Here is a 21,202-nt window from a genome sequence, read left to right on the forward strand (position 1 = left end):
CGCAGAGGTTTTGAAAAAATTGTATTTGCTGCAATCTTATTTTTTTCACACACACACATATATTACATTACATCATTTTAATTTATACATTTTAATCTCATTTTCAGTTTTGTTTAAAAGGGCACCTTAGGACCTTTTATTTGTACTTTAAATCATAGTAGACTATTTTTTTCAGAGAACGAGTGTTGGTGTCCGACCGCTCCACCATTGATACAATTTCCAGCGCCAATGCAGCAGGTAGAATCCACAGTCAGCAGGTGTCAGCGGTGGTGAGCGCTCATGAAACAGCAGAGAACACCATCAGTCTGCAGTCAGGTGAGCAGACTCCGAAAATACAGGAAGTATGACCCTAATAATTGCTGGAGTTGTGCTGCTTGCTGTTGTTCATCTGATAAAATAAAACAATTAACAGGCTGTAATAGATCGTAGACTCAGTACTTCCCACACACAGACTTTACTTGGGCGGGAATATTAATGGCAGCTGAAGTATATTTAGTACATTTTTTTTTACTAATATTAACATCCCTTTACACTTTTTTTGTGTCTGCCCAATATAAACGAACATTCGCAAGCGATTAAGTAAGGGAAAATCCTCTCTCCTTTATCCGTTTCATACCGCTCGTTCTGTATACTCGAGAACTGTCAATACTGCCACAGACAGTCTCACATGCTTTGCAGACCCACAGAGACACTTATTCATTTATTTATCTCACTGCAAATGGTATAAAGTCACGCATTTAAAATCTTAGTCTGGTGTAAAAGAATCATTGTTTAATGCAGTGTTTCCCAACCCTGTTCCTGGAGGCACACCAACAGTACATATTTTGGATGTCTCCCTTTTCTGACCCATTAACTTCAGGTGTTGGAGTCTCTTCTGATGTCATGATAAGATGATTCAGGTGTGTTTGATTAGGGATTGAAAATGTGTACTGTTGGTGTGCCTTCAGGAACAGGGTTGGGAAACACTGGTTTAATGTACCAATTAATGTTGTATTAATGTTGTAACCTAACAAAGAAATGAACTCATACAATTAAATAAATATTATTCTTTTTGTCCACTCAGTGCTCATAGGTCATGGAAAGTCTGTTTTTAGTTTTTTAGTTAATTTTTAGTTAATAAAGGTAGTAAATTTTTAGTTAATAAAGGTCAATGTGGAACCCTATAATTTGTCTGTTAAGCTTAGAAATTCTCATCACTTGTAGAACAGCTCAAGTATTTGTGGGATAAAATATGACTTAAGCATTTTTGTGAGACAAATAAACTGTGACAGATATGTTTGAGATACGTTACTTTTTTTACATAAGGATCCATTCAGTTATGTTTTGCTAGAATTGGATAATATAATAAAGCCATAATTAATAAAAGCAACTCCTGTTCCTGTTCTCAGCATGCTGTGCAGCGATAACCGAGCTTGTATTGGATGATACCACCGCGCATAATGTGGTGCAGGTATTCCATCAGGTGCTTTCCTCGGATTTTTCAATTAAAGACATTTATTCATCTCATGTTTTCATAGTGCTTGGGCTTTAATTCTGTTTTAGGAGAACGGTGTGTATATTATCGCCAAATTGATTTTGCCGCAGAATGTTAAAGAACCTCAGGCAAAATCTCTACAGGTATGGCATGATTAATGTGAGTTATACTTAATTATGAAATGTATTTATTACTGAATATTGGTGCAACATAAGCTCATTCTGAAAACATAGACGATCGCGAATTATGTAGCCAGAGGAAGGTATGTCTGCATTTTGTCTTTAAAATGAATGCTACGGGGCGGTATAATGGCATACCTTTTTTGCGCTTACCAGCTCACCGCTTACCTCCATATGGACGGCTTTCCCACTGGCTTGCGTACGTACGTCTGCGGACTTGAGATCAGAGAAAAGCTTAACATGACGGCAGGGTTTAATCGGTCGATCGGTCAGTCGGTCGGTCAGTCAGTCTGTCAGTCAGTCAGTTAGTCGACAACGGCGTCTGGTGGATTTTACATAAGAACAGCAGGTGCGAATGGCACTCGCCAGAGAAATTTGAGATCTTAAAAAGCGTACACAGCGGCCTCTGGTGGATTTACATAAGAACAGCAGGCGCGAATGGCACTCGCCAGAGAAATTTGAGATCTTAAATAGCGTACACAGCGGCCTCTGGTGGATTTACATAAGAACAGCAGGTGCGAATGGCACTCGCCAGAGAAATTTGAGATCTTAAATAGCGTACACAGCGGCCTCTGGTGGATTTACATAAGAACAGCAGGTGTGAATGGCACTCGCCAGAGAAATTTGAGATCTTAAAAAGCGTACACAGCGGCCTCTGGTGGATTTACATAAGAACAGCAGGTGTGAATGGCACTCGCCAGAGAAATTTGAGATCTTAAAAAGCGTACACAGCGGCCTCTGGTGGATTTACATAAGAACAGCAGGTGCGAATGGCACTCGCCAGAGAAATTTGAGATCTTAAATAGCGTACACAGCGGCCCTCTGGTGGATTTACATAAGAACAGCAGGTGTGAATGGCACTCGCCAGAGAAATTTGAGATCTTAAAAAGCGTACACAGCGGCCTCTGGTGGATTTACATAAGAACAGCAGGTGTGAATGGCACTCGCCAGAGAAATTTGAGATCTTAAATAGCGTACACAGCGGCCTCTGGTGGATTTACATAAGAACAGCAGGTGTGAATGGCACTCGCCAGAGAAATTTGAGATCCTAAAAAGCGTACACAGCGGCCTCTGGTGGATTTACATAAGAACAGCAGGTGTGAATGGCACTCGCCAGAGAAATTTGAGATCTTAAAAAGCGTACACAGCGGCCTCTGGTGGATTCACAAAACAAAAACTGCAAAAAAACGTAGCTCCTGGGACATATTTGGTGCTCTCCAGAAATGTATATAGCGGTACGTTTTCAGAAGGAGCCAGGGTTGAAATTATTATGAAAAAAGGAATACTGATGCTAAAATATTTGTGTTTATATAAAGGCTTTTTTTTAGTGTACAGTATAGATTGCATTGGCAGATGATAGTTTTACATGGAATTAATCAAAGGGATGGTCTAGACTGTATTTTTAAGGCTTGGTTGTGTTTATAAGATGCAAAGCAACGTGGGCTCATGCTTCATTTGTAAAAAACCACGTTATTTTTTCAAATATCTTACTTTGAATATATACAGCTACTCTGCTTACATGAAAACGGCTGTCGTATTTCCTAGTTCATCAAAAGCCCGCTCTCAAAAGGCTCTGATTGGTCAGCTAACATAATGTGCTGTGATTTGCGGATAGGCTCCATGTCACTAGGAAGCGTCTCTGCTCTAACAGCGCATCTGGTCACGCTCCTTTGCTGCATGGGGTGTATGCTCGTAGCCTGACGGATTTATGACATCATTAACCCGGATGCAATTTTTTGTAGTTCCCAAACTTCGTTCACTGTAGGCTTTGCTAAGCTAACTCTGTGAAAGCCAATGTCTGCATTGAACTTTGAGCATATTACATTGAGAGAATTTGTTTATGTTCACACAGCTACATTACAAATTAACTAAAGTTTAATATATGATATCATTGTGGACCACCCCTTTAAATGCAATCTTAATTTTCTGTTTATTTACTGTAAGTATGTGTTAAAGATAATAATGTTGCTCCTTATTTTCTGAAGTGTTATGCTTTCAGAGCACTGAGATTCCTCTTTAGTATGGAGCGCAATAGACATCACTTTAAAAGGTATTTCTTTTATTTTTGTTATTTTATAGAATTAAATGGCATTTATTCTATTGTTTTAATTATGCAAATGGTTTGCTTATTCATTTTTTTAATAATTATATTTTGCAATATCAATTTAATTAATTATTTCTACATATAATATCTGCACGAAACAAGTGGTTTGATTTATTTGTACATTTTTTTGAATCTATTTTTATTTAGTATTGTTACATTTAATTGAAATAATTTTAGTTCCTTGTTTCTTTAATTTTATTTAAAGATAATTTATTAATTAATTTTTTTTTATTTATTTTTAGATTTTTTTCTGCATGATATAGATGTTTTTCATTTATTTATTTCTTAATATCCTTACTCTTATGAAACCATTTTAAAATATCTGTTTGTTCTAAATGTTTCTTTTTTCCAGACTCTTTTCTCCAGATTTGTTTGAGGTGTTTATCGATGTTGGTCACTACGTACGAGACATTACTGCTTATGAACCGCTGCAAGAGAAAATCATGCTTTTATCTGTAAGATCCTGAAGATCTTACACTCCTAAAACACACTGTAATATTTTCTCTCTTGCATGTTTACATTACATCTGTGTTTATCTGTAGCCAGAAGAGTTGGATATTCTTAGGGAAAGCATTGAGATGGTAAACCAGAACCGTCCTCCTATAAGAGTGGTCAATGGTTATGCGGTTTTGGAGCATTTGGGCAGCGGAGCCTTTGGCAGCGTCTTTAAGGTTAAGATGACCTGTGCTGGTTATTGTTGGTTAATAGTTAAATCAAGTCGTTCACGGTTGTTTTTTGCACCCACTCATAGGTCCGTAAGCTAAGCGGACAGAACATTCTGGCACTGAAAGAGGTCAACTTTCACAATCCGGCCTTTGGCAAAGACAAGAGATCCAGAGACAGCAGTGTTGAGAAGATCGTGTCTGAAATGACCATCATTAAAGAACAGGTTAATGTGCATCTCATTCACAAACAGCTCCACCATTTTATTCCACTTCATTCAAATTAGACGTCCACCTAGGGCTCTATTTTAATGAAATAGTAGATCTAATTATTAAATATAAATATGCATTTAATAAATAATATACTACTAATAATAGCATTAAAAAATTGTAATTGTCATGAATAAACTGGCTACAGTGGCTCAGTGGTTAGCGCTGTCACCTCAGAGCAAGAAGGTTGCTGGTTCGAGTCCCGGCTGGATCAGTTGGCATTTCTGTGTGGAGTTTGCATGTTCTCCCCTTGTTGGCGTGGGTTTTCTCCGGGTGCTCTGGTTTCCCCCACAGTCCAAACACATGCACTATAGGGGAATTAACTAAATTGGATTAACTAAATTGGCTGTTCTTGAAGGTCATCCGCTGTGTAAAACATATTCTGGAATAGTTAGCGGTTCATTCCACTGTGGTGACCCCTGATAAATAAGGGACTAAACTGAAGGAAAATAAATGAATAAACTGGCTACAGCAGAGCCGGATTCCACCATGGAAGTATTGAAAAAAATCTTGAGTGAAATTTTGTTCCTATTAAAAAATGAAATTGTTAAACACTGAACACAAGGCTGAAATATGTAATCTGTCTTTTTTCAGATGTCTCATCCGAACATTGTAAAATACTTCAAAACATTTTTAGAAGGTAAATACTATTTAGATTTTTTTTTTGCATACACACACACATGCTCAAAGTTGCAAGTACAGCGAAGTTTAAAGGTTTAGACCTCTGGTATAATAATTGTTTGATAATTATGGCAAAAATGTTTTATAATTAACAGAAATAAATTTGGTGGAATTAGAATTAATAGGACAAAGACAGAAGGGGGGCGGGGGTTTCACATATCAAAACAATAAAGTAGAATGTGTGCCATTTAATTGTACTATTTTTGAGCAAAAAAATCAAATACATTTTTTTATCATGATTTAAAGAAGACATCCCTTAAAATGTCATTCAGGTAAACAATAGTTTATACTGAATATACACTCACCGGCCACTTTATTAGGTACACCTGTCCAATTGCTAGTTAATGCAAATTTTTAATCAGCCAATCACATGGCAGCAACTCAACGCATTTAGGCATGTAGACATGGTCAAGACGATCTGCTGCAGTTCAAAGCGAGCAACAGAATGGGGAGGAAAGGGGATTTAAGTGACTTTGAACGTGGCATTGTTGTTGGTGCCAGACAGGCTGGTCTGAGTATTTCAGAAACTGCTGATCTACTGGGATTTTCACACACGACCATCTCTAGAGTTTACAGAGAATGGTCTGAAAAAGAGAAAATATCCAGTGAGCGGCAGTTCTGTGGGTGCAAATGCCTCGTTGATGCCAGAGGTCAGAGGAGAATGTAGCAGTAGCTCAAAAAGCTCTCGTTACAACTGAGGTCTGCAGAAGAGCATCTCTGAACGCACAACACGTCCAACCTTGAGGTGGATGGGCTGCAGCAGCAGAAGACCACACCGGGTGCCACTCCTGTCAGATAAGAACAGGAAACTGAGGCTACAACTCACACAGGCTCACCAAAATTGGACAATAGAAGATTGGAAAACCATTGCCCGGTCTGATGAGTCTCGATTTCTGCCGCGACATTCAGATGGTTGGGTCAAAATTTGGCGTCAACAACATAAAAGCATGGATCCATCCTGCCCTGTATCAATGGTTCAGGCTGGTGGTGGTGATGTAATGGTGTGGGGGATATTTTCTTTGCACACTTTGGGCCCATTAGTACCAATTGAACATCGTGTCAACACCATAGCTTTTATGACCACAGTGTACATATCTTCTGATGGCTACTTCCAGCAGGATAACGCACCATGTCATAAAGCGCGAATCATCTCAGACTGGTTTCTTGAACATGACAATGAGTTCACTGTACTCCAAAGTCCAAAGTCACCAGAGCTCAATCCATTTGAGAACCTTTGAGATGTGGTGGAACGGGAGATTTGCTTCATGGATGTGCAAATCAAAATCTCTGTGGAATATTTCCAGTCCCTTGTTGAATCTATATGCCACGAAGGATTAAGGCAGTTCTGAAGGCAAAATGGGGTCCAACCTGGTTGGCTTTTTTTTACACTCATTGACAATGGTACATACCTATCATACATATCTTTTATTTTCACACTTGCATTTAATTAACTTTTTTTCCTGTTTAAAATAACTTTGGTATGTTATATTTAATGTAGAAACCAAAAAGGGAAGTTTAATTTTATATCCATGCACACATACATTTTTATTGTTGCCTCAGAGTCAAATGGTGTATAATTTAGTGTATTTATTGTATTTTAGAATTTTGACTTCTCTTTATCCTCTCAGCTGATAAACTCTACATTGTAATGGAGCTCATCGAGGGAGCTCCTCTGGCTGAGCATTTCAGCTCTCTGAAAGAGAAAAAGCAGACGTTCACAGAGGAGAGAGTCTGGAACATCTTTATACAGGTGACAAACATACACTGTTAAACTTTGCTTTTATTTACTGCAAAAACACCAAGTAAAATACCACATACATTCTTTATAGTTCGCTACTGTACATGCCCTGCATTGTGGGTCATTTTAGCATGCATATTAGTTGTTTGCGGTACTGTAATCAAGTTCTGCTGCTGTAGTAAATGAAAAAAATGATCACAAAATGTATTTAAAATAGATTGATGAATGAAAATTACCCTTGTAAACCATTTAAAATGGTTAAAATAATAAATAATAATATATCAGTCAATCAATAATAAATGTATAATAATAATAAATAATAATAATAATAATAATTCATACTATTAATAAATAACAATAATAATACACAATATATATTAATAACAATGGTATTAATAACAGTCAATAATAAATTATTATAGTAAAATAGTAATAAAAACTAAAAATTATACAACATTATAAAATAATAATAACAATAAATAATAAAAATACTGTTGTACATGATCTCATCACTTGTTTGGAATATATTAAATTCAATAGTAAATACTAAAAATAAAGGTTTTGTACTGCCAGTCTAAAATGTGAATAAATGTACAGTACAATACAGTATAAATAAAGTAACTGTAAAAAATGTCATACTGTATAATGAGAAAGTGCTAAAGGGCATTTCGAAAAGAAATTGCGGTAAGGCTATTTTACTGTAAAATGAAATTGCAGTAGGGCCCTGCTATTGTAAAATCTTTTACAGGTAAGTTACTGTAAATGGGCAGTGGTGGCAAATTGCTTGCAACAGTGCTGCCAGTAAATTAGCTCAAAAATACAGAAAAATGTCTAACTTGTGTTGTAAAAAAATAAATGAGTGAATATAGAAGAGAACCCAGTCCAGGAGACTCGAAACAAGCAGAATTCCTTTATTGAGACGTGTTGGTTAATCTGCAGTCAAACAGCGTCTTCGAGAAGTCCATGTGTCTGCAGAGCCTACTGGAGGTCTGCAGTCTGCGAGTTTTATCACAAGTCTCAATTGAGACAAAGATGTCCTGTCTATATTGTCTTAGGAGGAGGGGAGATGGCTAAACAAAGCATGCAAATTCAGTATTGAATTCAGCATGATAACCAGCATATAGGTGTTAAAAACCGGCCCAGCAACTGACCACACAAGTTATCAACAAAAGGGTTTCTGTAGCATGAAAGCATCACCAGAAGACAAAGGCAGAGTCGTTAGCATTTGCATTACTCTGGCTTAGCCTGTAGTCAGAAAGACAAAGGTAAATGTCCCTCATGGCTGGGCTGTTAATAAAATGATGTAATCAAAAACCAAAGAATAGAACTTTTCAGTTATATGTAGATTATTGTTCATTTGAAACTAGATTATATTAATTTATATTCCCACACTTGTAAAATGTTTTGATGAGCACTCACACAGAACAAGCAAAGTATCTCATCACAATCAAGAAAATGTTTAATAAAAGTTAATTAACATCTCCACAGATCTGTCTGGCTTTGAGATACTTGCACAAGGAGAAGCGGATCATCCACAGAGATCTCACACCCAATAATATCATGCTCGGAGAGAGAGATAAAGTCACCATTAGTAAGCTGATTTCATCCTTTACCTCTCCATTCCTACAGTAGAGATCAAAATTAGAGGAAAAACTGCAGTTTACTAGATTTGAGATCTCTTCTTAGTCATTTTTGACAAGATATAAATCTTATACATGGAAGTATAAGCAAATTTCATATACCACATGCAAGTTCATATTTTAATTTTAAATAAAATGTATGAATTATAAGAGGTGACATGGTGGTTTTAGCACTGTCGCCTCACAGCAAGAATGTCACTGGTTGGAGTCCCGGCTGGGCTAGTTGGCATTTCTGTGTGGAGTTTGCATGTTCTCCCTGTGTTGGCGCGGGTTTCCTCCAAGTCCCCCACAGTCCAAACACATACGCTATAGGTGAATCGATTAAACTTAATTCTCTGTATATATCTAAATGTGTGTGTATGTGTGTTTCCTAGTACTGGGTTGCAGCTGGAAGGGCATCCGCTGCGTAAAACATATGCTGGAATAGTTGGCGGTTCATTCCGCTGTGGCGAGCGCTGAAGAATAAATGGAAAATGAATGAAATATGTTGTGTAATCTAAACATATATTAATGTTATTTAATGCATTAGTTAATACATTAGTTAACATGAGCAAAAAATGGACAAATGTTAGTAACACATTAGATGTTGAAGTAGTTTACACTTTACAATAAGGTTCCTAATTCCCTTAACTAATGCTTTGTTATTGGTAAATCATGTTAGTAAAGAGTTAACAAACTGGAATAACATGCAAGTTAAAGCACTTCAAAAGCACCATGTTATTCATGTTTGTTAACTAATAGACCCTTATTGTAAAGCGTTACCATTGTTTATTGTGTATTGTATATAATTTTGCTTCACAATGCATAAATAATACCATTTCTACTGATTTTTCCAGCTGACTTTGGTCTTGCTAAACAGAAACAGGAGAACAGTAAGCTGACATCAGTGGTGGGGACGATACTGTACTGCTGGTTTGTACTGAAGTCTGTTATTTACAGTTCTCAAACACCCGTCATATGCAGATGAACATGTGTTGGGCTTTGTGTGTGTTTTCTGTGTCAGTCCAGAGATTGTGAAGAACGAGCCGTACGGTGAGAAGGCAGATGTTTGGGCCGCCGGCTGTATCCTCTATCAGACAGTCACTCTCAACCCTCCGTTCTACAGCGCTAACATGCTCTCGCTCGCTACTAAGGTCACAGTTTAACGTTTCCTGATGAAATCATGATGCAGTGCATTGTTTAAGGATCAGTCAGTCATTATAATACTCTGGGCTTTGACTAAAGCTTTATGCTTTTGAAATGACTTTTTATTGATAACACTTTTGTTGCATTTGATGAACATATGGTAAAGGGTCAAATCAATAACAACAACCATATGTAAAATAAAAGAAACACTTGGCTCCTCTGTGCTACAGATTGTTGATACAGAAAGAGAGAAAGAGAGAGTTTCTATAATCAAAAACCCATTTAATTTGAATTACAGGGGCAGACAATATTTACATTTTACATTTAGTCATTCAGCAGACACTTTTGTCCGAAGAGATTTTTTGGGGGGGAGGCATTCAGCAATTCAACATGAAGAGGCAATACACACAACAAGAGTTAATTACACAGAGGGACTGTTATTCCTCAGAGAATTACAGTAGATGCTAGAGTTAAGGGGAGTGTTTGTTTTTTTTTTTTGAGAGAGAGAGAGAGAAAGGAGTGTTCTACAGGTGGTCTGACTAGCCCATTCACCTGTGTGAAGCAGATTTTATAAATGCATTTTTTTTTTGTGCTGATTGTATTTAATTTGTGCTAATTTCTTTAATATGCAGAAATTACATGCCTATTTGTTTAAAAATGTTGAAAAAATCATCTTAAGAACACTCAAAAAACTCAAAAAAATTTTTGCTGCTTGTTCAAACTACTTATTTAAAGTGAGTTTTTTGGGTGGAACAACTTTATTGTTTTATGTTCAATCCACTTAAATTTGTAAAACCAATTAAGTTAACTTAATCGATTTGTGTTGTGACAACATGAAGGAATTGTGTAGAACCCAGCATTTCTTTATTTAAAAATATAACTTTTTTAGACAATTTCACAAATTTCCTTTAAACACCATGTTGCCTTAAATGACAAAAAAATGATCCATTAACCTATAATAATGATAACTGATTAAAATCCGGGATTTTATCAATTTTACAAAAACAAATAGAGAGGGAGAGAAATGATCTGTAAAGTTGCAACTATTGAATAAAACCAAATAAAATGACTATTTGATTTTATTTTGTTAGATGTTTTCATTTTAAAATGCAATACTTTTCATGTGTTCCATTTCTAACAAGTTTCTAAGTTATAATCATGATGCGAAATCAGATTTTTATTTAACAAAAAGATATCTAAATCTCTAAATGAATAAAAAAAAACTAATAAAATCCTGAATTTACCCCTAAATAAACAACAGGAATACAAAAGCCTTTATTATTATTATTTTTTACTTTATTTTACTTTAACCCCTCTAGAGGGCACAATTCTCACTTTAAAAAATACATTTACTGTTTTAATATGAAATGTTGCATGTATTGAAAAAAATAATAATAACACAAATAAATTAATATATATGAATGTAAAAAAATTGCTTATAAAAACAATATTTATAGCATAGTATCATAATAATATTTCTATATTAAATAAAACTGTATATATATATATATATATATATATATATATATATATATATATATATATATATATATATATATATATATATATATATATATATATATATACATATAATAATCATAATTATGATTAGATTGAAAAGTTACATTTCAAGGCTTCTATCACTTTTGTACCGCAAATAAGCCAAGTGAGACCCCTTCCTTAAATCATGCTTTTTTTATTACATATTTATGACATTTTTAGTCACACGTTTTAAATGTTTGTCAGATTTGGTTGATCTAAACGTTAATCTTGTTCATGTGTTTAGATTGTGGAAGCCGTTTACGAGCCACTAGAAGACAAATCCTTCTCTGAAAGAGTGACCGACATGATTAAATGGTAGGATTCCTTGAAAACTGCTTTCTGCTTTCAGAGATAAATATGTGCAGCCTTGGTACAGTTATGAGATTGTTGTAGTCTTGTAATCTTAAATGTAATCTTAATGTAATCTTAAAAATAACACACAATTTCAGATTTATTTTTTGTTTACTTTAATTAAACGAAGAGAAATTCTGCATCAATAATCTGCAATTGTTGCAACAGATATATTATTTCACCAGTATTGTCATTATTATTATTATTATTATTATTATTATTATTATTATTATTTTAAGAAAAGCCTTTGTGTTATAAATTATATTTAAAGAAAAATGTGTATCAAATGTTTATTTGTGCTGACTTCCATTAAAAATTTTGGGGTTTAAGTATGACTAGGGTTTAATTGAGTTTTTAATGTGAATTATGTAATGATATTGAATGTATTTGTGTTGCCTGTTTTTTGTGACATGTGTAGTGTGAATGCTGATGTGGTGTTGTGGTGAAGCTAAAGATAAATTTCCACTTGTGGACAATAATTTAAAGTAAAGTAAAGTAAAGTAAAGTAAAGTAAAGTAAAGTAAAGTAAAGTAAAGTAAAGAATATTTATAATTCTATTCTTCATCCTAAGAACATTTAATTCAATTTTCAGAAGACACACAGTCAAGCCTGAAATTATTTACACCCCTGGCAAGCAAACTTTTGTTTTGTTTTTTGACCGCATATGACACAGGCTTCTCCCCAAAGATAATACAAGAGGCATCACTGTGAAAAAAATATATAAAATTTTAGGCTTTTATGTACATTTGAAAAAAAAACTTTTAAGTCCAAATTTGCCAGGGGTATGAATAATTTTAGGCTTGACTGTCCATATTCTATGTATATACAGTTGAAGTCAGAATTATTAGCCCTGCTTTTTCAAATATTTCCTGAATAATGTTTAACAGAGCAAGGACATTTTCACAGTATCTTATTGGTTTTATTTCAACTTGAATAAAAGCAGTTTTTAATTTTTTCAATATTATTTAGGTCAATATTATTAGCCCCCTTAAGCAGCATATTCATTTCTGATGGTCTAGAGAACAAACCACTGTTATACAATGACTTGCCTAATTACCCAAACTTGCCTAATTAACCCAGTTAAGCCTTTAAATGTCACTTTAAGCTGTATAGAAGTGTCTTGAAAAATATCTAGTCAAATATTATTTACTGTCATCATGACAAAAATAAAATAAATCAGTTATTAGAGATGAGTTATTAAAACTATTATGTTTAGAAATGTGCTGAAGAAATCTCTCTGTTAAACAGAAATTGGGGAAGAAAAATACTGGGGGGCTAAAAATTCTGACTTCTACTCTATTTATATATACTGTATATATTGTCTTTTTTTTTTTGTTCAGGTGTTTGACTCCAAATGCAGACATCCGTCCGGACATCATCGAGGTCAGTTCCAGAATCTCTGATATCATGATGAGGTTTGTTGACAGTCTCTGTGTATCCCATAATGCACTGGAGAGAAGGGCGGAGCGAGACAGGAAGAGAGCGCAGAAGTACTTCCTGGAGAGCAACAGGACTAGAATGTGTGGGCCGACACAACAGGTTTGATCAGAGAAATTCTCTACCTCTGAATGAAGTAGAAATGAGTTATTAAAACTGTAATGTTTAAAAATGTGTTGAAAATATTTATATAAAATATATATAAAATATTTATAATTTCACAGAAGTTTAACACATTTCAAAAATGTAAACTAATAACATAACATATTACTTTATCATTCCCAAGAAAAGATCTTAGTTACTTTTTCTGATATTTGCTGATACTTACCGTTCTAGCTTAAATATGAACATGTTTACTCATCTCATTCATTCATTCATTCATTCTCCTTCAGCTTAGTCTCTGATTTATCAGGGGTCACCACAGCGAAATAAACTGGCAATTATGCCAGCATATGTTTTACACAGCGGATGCCCTTCCAGCTGCAGCCCAGTATTGGGAAAAACCCATATACCCATATATCGCATTCACAAACACTCACACACTACGGTTCATCCAATTCACCCATAGCGCATGTGTTTGGACTGTGGGGGAAACCGGAGCACCCGGAGGAAACCCACGCAAACACAGGGAGAACATGTTAACTCCACACAGAAATGCCAACTGGCTCAGCTGGGACTCGAACCAGTAACCTTCTGCTAGCAACAGTGCTGTTTGATTTCCTATCACTTTACAAAATCTAGGCCATATTGCACAAAAATTAATTAAATAAATACATAAATAAATATTAAATAAATAAAGCACAAATTGCTATAGAATAAAGGCCATATCGCAAAAATGTAAATAAATAATGATTAGATTTTAGATTTTTTAGATTCAATTTTATTGTCTTTACACATGTACAAGTACAAGGCAACGAAATGCAGTTTAGGTCTAACCAGCAGTGCAATAGCAGCAAGTGCAGGATATAGGTATAAGTTATAAAGTGCAGTTATAGAAAAATTATGGTAATATTTACAGATGGATGTACTATCAACATTATATACAGGTTGTATTAGCTATGAACAGATTTACAATAAATGAATATATGTACAGGATACTATTAATATCAGAAGTGTGCAGACAGATAAACATAATTACAAATGTCCATGTGCAGTGGGTATGTCCAGTTCAAATAAGTGAATCAGTGCAATGAATATGTGCAAATTTTAAATGTGCAAATGTTAAATAGTGCAGTGATTGTGAGGAGTATAAGTTATAGGAGTGTGGGGGGTGTATTGGGGGGGCAAAGGAGTCAGTGAGGGGCAGAGTTCAAAAGGGAGAAAGCTCTGGGGAAAAAGCTGTTCCTTTTACCGAATCAGAAGTGCATATTAAAAAATGAAGGCCAAATTGCACAAGTAAATAAAGAAATAAATAGTAAAGTTTGCCTGTCGCTTTACAAAATGAAGGCCATATTGCATAAAAAAGTGAATGAATAAATAAATAAAAGAACAAAGTCCATATTGCAAAAGAGTAAATGAATAAATAATTAACAAAGTACTTATTACAAGATGAAGGACAAATTTCACAAGTATATAAATAAACAATAAAGTGCATTTACATTTCTCAGAAATTTTTCCGATAATATAATATTTAATAATAAAGATAATATATATTTAATATAATTTCAGACAGTCAAGCCCAGCCCAGATGAAACAAGTAATGGAAAATTAAGGTAAATAAGCATTACTTTACTTTAAAAAGTACCATTTTAGTTACTTTTATTAAAAAGTAAACATATGTAAAACAATCTACTGCGGCGACCCCTGAAAAATAAAGGACTAAGCCGAAGGAAAATGAATGAATGAATGAATGAATGAATGAATGAATGAATTAGAAAAAAAAACAATAAAAGTCCTGTTGAAGTACTGAACCAATAAGTTGTATCGATAAAAGTAGAAATACTGTTAAAACCTTAACGATACCCATCCCTAGAAGTAACACAAGATTTAATATATTAAAAATAAATTATAAGATTTAATAATTTACTTTTGAAAGTAACTTTTCCCAACACTGATTCGGTAAACCTGTTTATTGGTTGATAACTAAACCTGCTTGTGTATTGTTTTGGGTGTATTGTTTTTTATTCAGGGATTAAGCTTAAAAAATCAAGACGGATCACAGTCTGAGAGTTTTGAAACGTCCCCATCTGTTTTAGCTGTTGGAAGAGAACATAAGCAAAGTCAAGGTAACAACTAACACCTAATACATGCAATATTAATAAATCCCAATCTAATAATTAACTTTAACAGTGAATAGAGGCATCAAAGTACATGCAGAAGCAGTTCATAAAGCAACACAGTAAGAATTATTTTGTGTTTAAAAGACATCTAATAGACATCCAAACATAGATGTATTTCCTAAAACAAGGCTAAATTTGGCCTGTAAGTGAAAATAGACATTTAACAATAGTCCAAAAATAGACTACTTATGCAAGACCAGCAAAAAACAACAACAAAACACAAAATATTGTATAGATATCATTTAAATGTTTTTTTTTTAATACTGAGAGATTTGTTTTGCCAATATCTTTGTCACGACCACCAGTAATCTAGGCTTGCAGATTGCTGGTATACACATGCACCTTCACCCGGACTACAATTCTGTCTTTACGAACTACATATCCCATCATGCACCTCACACACACCGGTTCCGGAATCACTGTTTATTACACACACACAGCTTGGAGCTGATTTAAGACTAAGTACAGGGACTATAGACTGCTCACTTTGACACACACATTGCTAAGTCTTGTTGGTTAAACCCTGTAACATTACTAAGCATCGTTCCATGTCTGACCCTTACCTTGTTTACGTTGTCTGCTGCCTGTATCGACCATTTACCTATTTGTTTAACCACCGCCTGTCTGATGTTTCTGAATAAAGCTGCACATGAATCTCCATTGTCACCCAACTCCCCATTTGGTTACCTTCACATACACCTAATGCATCAGTGCAATACATTATTATCATCACCCAGCTTTAATCTGCGAAATGCAACTGTATTTTTGTTTTAAAGCGATTTTTTTTTCAAACATAAGCAGTATTTTTATGTGTTAGTTTAACCATATGCCAGTTTGAGCTTTTAAAAAAACATTATCAGTCATTTATGCAGTAAATATACCAAGTGAGAGATGCATAATTTGCTCAGTTTAGAAATAAGCTTGTTTTTTAAGGATCCCAGTGTGGTGTGACGGGTGCTGATGAACTGAACATGTCCAGGTGGGTTTGTCTAATTCCATTACATTATATTAAATATAATATACCTCTGTCATATAAGAAATAGAATCAACCCAGGCTCATTCTGAGAACGTAGTCCCGTGGACGTTTCTGGAGACTGCGAAATACGTCCCGGGAGGGACGTAAAAAAATACATATTTTTGCAGTTTTTGTTTTCGCGAATCCGCGAGAGGTCGCTGTGCGGGCTTTTTTCCCACGCCGTTCTCGCATAAACCCGCTAGAGGCCGCTGTCGAACGACCTTCTGCCTGTCTGCCTGGATGACAGAACGATTGACCGTGCGACCGGCCAATCGGCTGACCCACCCTCCTCCGTCCCTAAACCCAACCAACGACGATTAACAAAAGCCGTCCAGAAAAAGAAAAGCCCTCGTCTAATTTTTACCATGTTTTCGGATTTTGACCACATTCTCACCCTGTGATGAACTTGTTCGCTTCATTTTTTGGATTTTGTTTTTGTTTTCTTACCTGATTTCTGGAACTGCTCTTCCCCGGACTCGAACCCGGTCGTCGTCATCGCCGTGGTCAGCCCCTCTCTACGCCTCGAGTCCGCCAAAGTACACGAAGAGCTAACCGGACAAACTGGTTGCAGCGGGAAAGCCCTCCACACGGAGGCGAGCGGCCAGTGGCAAGCGCCGAAAGGAACAGCGTCACACCGCCCCGTAGCGTTCGCTTAAAAAAAATCAAATGCAGCCGTACGTACCCCCGGCTACGTATTTCGCAGTCTCTAGAAACGTCCACGGGACTACGTTCTCAGAATGAGCCTGGGTTGCATAGAATGTAAGTGTAAGAGTAATTTTTGAAGCTGTACTTCATTTTTTACTTGTTTTTATGCATCTTTACATGATTTTATGCATGTATTTTTTTAAGTATTTTTATTGAACATATTAGATATGAAACACACAGTACAAATAGCTTTTCACTTTTTCTTTTCTTTTTTTTTACACAACAAAACCCGTCGCACACATATACATTTAGGTTCTATAAAAATATAGAAACAATATTTCGATAAAATACAGATAAATAATAATAATATTAAGTAAAACATAGTTTACTCTCATATATAAGGGAAGAAAAGAAAAAATAAAATAAAAAAATATATTAAAAAATAAACAAATTAAAAAAACAAGGAAAGGTTCTACTCTTCTAAAATGACTGAGGGGTCCATCTTCTTTATGTGATCTAATACAGGTTGCCAGATGAGAAAAAACATATCAGTCCGGCCTCCAACAGTATATCATATTTTTTCTAAGGTCAGGTGGTGTAGGAGTTCCATAAGCCATTGCTTAAAGGTTGGAGGAAGTTTTTTCTTCCATTTCAGCGATATTAATCTTCTAGCTAAAAGCGTAACAAAGGCAATCACATTTATCTTGCTTTTATTAAAACATAAGGACTGTGGTGTGATCCCAAAAATTGAAATTATGGCCTCAGGTTCTATATACTGTAGGTATTTAATGCATCCGAGAGAAATTTAAATATTAGTTGCCAGAAATCCTTTAATTTTGAACAAGCCCAAAACATATGAGAAAGAGTAGCTGGCTTAATATTACATCGGTCACAATTAGGCTCTATTTTTTGTTTGAATTTGGCTAGTTTCACTTCGGACCAATGTAATCTATGTACTACTTTAAATTGTATTTAATGTTTCAAACGAATTGAAGATGAGTGGATATTGTCTAAAACGGATTGCCACATGTCTTCTGATAATCTTATCTCTAGCTCCACCTCCCATTTTCTTTTTAATTGTACTAGGGGTTCCAGATTGTAGGAATTAATTATAGAATATATTTTATCAATAAGTCCCTTGAGTATGGGCTTAACTCCATAATACAGTCAAGCAGGGAGGAGGGAGGCAGTGATGGAGAGTGACTCATTGAGGAAGACACAAAACTTTGCAGCTGGAGGTATCTAAAGAAGTGAGAATTTGGAATTTGAAACTTAACTTTTACTTCTTGGAATGAAGCAAATTGTCCATCAATAAACATATCTTTTAATGTCTTAAGACCTTTCATAGACCCGATATCAAAAGTTTTGTCTATAATTGAGGTGGTGAACATAAGATTTCTTGCTATGGGGGCATAGGCTGATAGTTCAAGTGCAAAACTTCATCTAAAGTGTGCCCATATTTTAAGTGAGTGTTTGACAACTGGGTTTAAAGAATATTTAGATAAAGGTTAAGGTGTCGGAAAATTTGAGCAAAGCAGAGCATGGAGAGAGGTTGAACGACTTGATATGTTTTCTAAGGATAACCAATTAGGGCCGCTGTCATTTGATGAATTTGACCAGTATAACATTGCCTGAATATTAGCTGCCCAGTAATAGTGCTGAATGTTGGGAAATGAGAATCCTCCGTGGTCTCGGTGTCGCTGTAAAATCTTTTTACGGATACGTGCATTTTTTCCATTCCATATAAAAGATGATATTAATTTATCTAAAAGTAAGAAAAATTATTTTGTAAAAAATATGGGTATGCACTAACATTTTTATGCATTTTTTAATTCAAAAACATTTAATTCAATACATTATTTGCAGGTTCTTTGTAACTGCTAAGAAATATGCAAGTAATTTCTAATGTTTATCATGCAATACCATCTAAAAGCATATAAAGTCTTTTGTATTGTAATTCACAGAGGAGATTTTCAAAAGCCAAAAGCACGCCCTGGTAAGAAGTCTCAGCTATGATAACATGCACAGTTTTAAAAAATACAATTTCATGAGTTTTAAAGTAAATCATGAAATGTATAACATATTTAAATTGTGGTTCCATACGTTGTTTACATGTTTGTAGCGTCTGCAGGAATTTGTTTATCTCAGAGAAAAGTTCGACAAATTGATGATCCCAACCAAAGGCTTCTTGAGCTCCTGCACAAGATTATATTCATCACTCAGGTCATTTAAAGTCTGCTTTTAGATATTTTCCAGGACATTTCAGCATCTTTTAACCCTGTTTTCTGTGTTTAGCTCCCTCCAGCACCACAAAACAGCTTCAAGCAGCGGGCAATTGAACGCTTTAAGAAACCTCTGTTCACATATGGAAGTGATGCATACAATCTCAAAGTGGAGCTCAATAAGGTACTGTTAAATAGAAAGTCTCAATAATTTCACACCAAAATGCACAATCATATGTGTGCTGTTTGCCTTTTTTGGAGCAAAGGTGAACTAAATTTAGGCTTTGAGATTGAAATCATACAAAGTTTTATGTTGCTTTAACTTATTTTAATAAGTTACTCAGGTTTCAACATTTTTTTAAGTTATGCAAAGTTTAACTTAATATTTTTAATATTTTTAGTCAGTTTGATTTATGTAAGTAGAGATGACTAGAAAAGTTAATTAGATTCAACTAAAAAAGTTAAGCCAGCAAGCATTTTATACAGTGTAGGAAACATCAATAGGACAAACAGCTCCCCCTTGTGGTATTGCTGCAAACTTTAGTGCAAAATTAATTCTTTAAACCATGGAAGTGTATATTACTCCATGCATTGGAACAACAGATAATTGTGTTGTTTTATCTCATAATTAATGTTTTTTTCGTTGAAATTCTGAGCTCTCAAGTTATATTTCAGGCTTTTCTACTGAGAATACCCTCTATCAGATTTTATTATGATAATTTTTTAAAGGAAAAATCTAAATGATGACATTGTGAGGTTAAGGGCCCTATCATACACCAAGCGCAACAAGGTGCAAGACATGTTTGCCGTGATGTGTTGCTATTTGCAGACCAGCGCGACCCTTATTTTCCCGTTTTCCTCCACATTGTTTAAATAGCAAATCCATTTGCGCCACTTTGTGGACTCATGGGTGTTCTGGTCTAGAAAAGAGGTGTTCTAAGGCGTGTTGTTGCTGCTTTGCTGTTTTGAGGAACTAAAGCAGGTCTAAAGTCCAGCTCAGGGTGCGTTAGTTGTGCGCCTTATGCTGAGTTCAGACTGCACAATTTTCAAAGTAGTCATGTCACAGGTGTTTTCACAATGCATAACTATCTGTGGTAGCGTTTTGTCTGTGCTGTGTTTACACTGTAGGATGGATTGGCAACAGGGGATTTCACATTGCATGACTTTAGAATAGGAAGAATCGCCGACAACTTTGTCTCAGTCCAAAAACTACGTCTCTCACAATCAAACACACACGAGAAATGACATAGAAACAACGCAAGGTCACGTAGTATAACTTTTGTTATTAACTACGTTATGAGAAAGAAGCCTTTAGTGGAGTAGAAAATGTACTTTTTTGCTGACCTGGGTTTTGAAGGGAATTAGCAATTTCTTCTCAAATTATTTCTATTTCGACCTGGTTGTGATATTTTGCTCAAATGACACAGGTGCCCCTGCCAAATTTACACTAGTTTTTCCTCCATTTTTTGGGTCCAAAAAGACTGAGAAGAAGCACTTTTAACTTCTCCCCCAACCTCCCGCTGGCCTGCAGGTACCCATACTAGTGGATGCTGCTCTCTCTGTAGGCTGTAGGTGATCGCTGATGTTATTTTCAATCAAAACTCATTTCACACGGCATGATTTGAATTGCCAACAGGTCCAGGTATTTAGCACGCCAAATATCTGCGATTCATCTGTGATTAACTCAGATCACATCTTTGATAGTTCATACTGTGGGATTGTAACTCACATGAACGTGCACCAATTTGCATGTGATTTCAGATTTCTTAAAACCTGTTGGCGAGTCAAAATCAGGGCTAAAATCACATTTACATTAAAGTGAATGTGAGATGAGATTC

General features: G+C 35.3%; 1 protein-coding gene across 1 annotated transcript in view; it reads left to right on the forward strand.

Annotated features, from left to right (window-relative positions):
- Positions 1-21,202, forward strand: part of nek10 (NIMA-related kinase 10) — a 43,035-nt gene that overhangs the window by 12,844 nt on the left and 8,989 nt on the right. The window contains exons 12-30 of the mRNA XM_056476148.1: positions 176-315; positions 1,389-1,450; positions 1,543-1,617; positions 3,639-3,703; positions 4,110-4,212; positions 4,300-4,428; positions 4,509-4,646; positions 5,284-5,329; positions 6,999-7,120; positions 8,597-8,699; positions 9,585-9,660; positions 9,752-9,881; positions 11,660-11,730; positions 13,107-13,305; positions 15,332-15,428; positions 16,416-16,461; positions 19,107-19,138; positions 19,265-19,365; positions 19,438-19,548. Of these exons, the coding sequence (XP_056332123.1) occupies positions 176-315; positions 1,389-1,450; positions 1,543-1,617; positions 3,639-3,703; positions 4,110-4,212; positions 4,300-4,428; positions 4,509-4,646; positions 5,284-5,329; positions 6,999-7,120; positions 8,597-8,699; positions 9,585-9,660; positions 9,752-9,881; positions 11,660-11,730; positions 13,107-13,305; positions 15,332-15,428; positions 16,416-16,461; positions 19,107-19,138; positions 19,265-19,365; positions 19,438-19,548 (1,846 nt within the window). The remainder of the gene's footprint in view (positions 1-175; positions 316-1,388; positions 1,451-1,542; positions 1,618-3,638; positions 3,704-4,109; positions 4,213-4,299; positions 4,429-4,508; positions 4,647-5,283; positions 5,330-6,998; positions 7,121-8,596; positions 8,700-9,584; positions 9,661-9,751; positions 9,882-11,659; positions 11,731-13,106; positions 13,306-15,331; positions 15,429-16,415; positions 16,462-19,106; positions 19,139-19,264; positions 19,366-19,437; positions 19,549-21,202) is intronic.

Source organism: Danio aesculapii, chromosome 16, assembly GCF_903798145.1.
Source record: "Danio aesculapii chromosome 16, fDanAes4.1, whole genome shotgun sequence".
Taxonomy (NCBI): domain Eukaryota; kingdom Metazoa; phylum Chordata; class Actinopteri; order Cypriniformes; family Danionidae; genus Danio; species Danio aesculapii.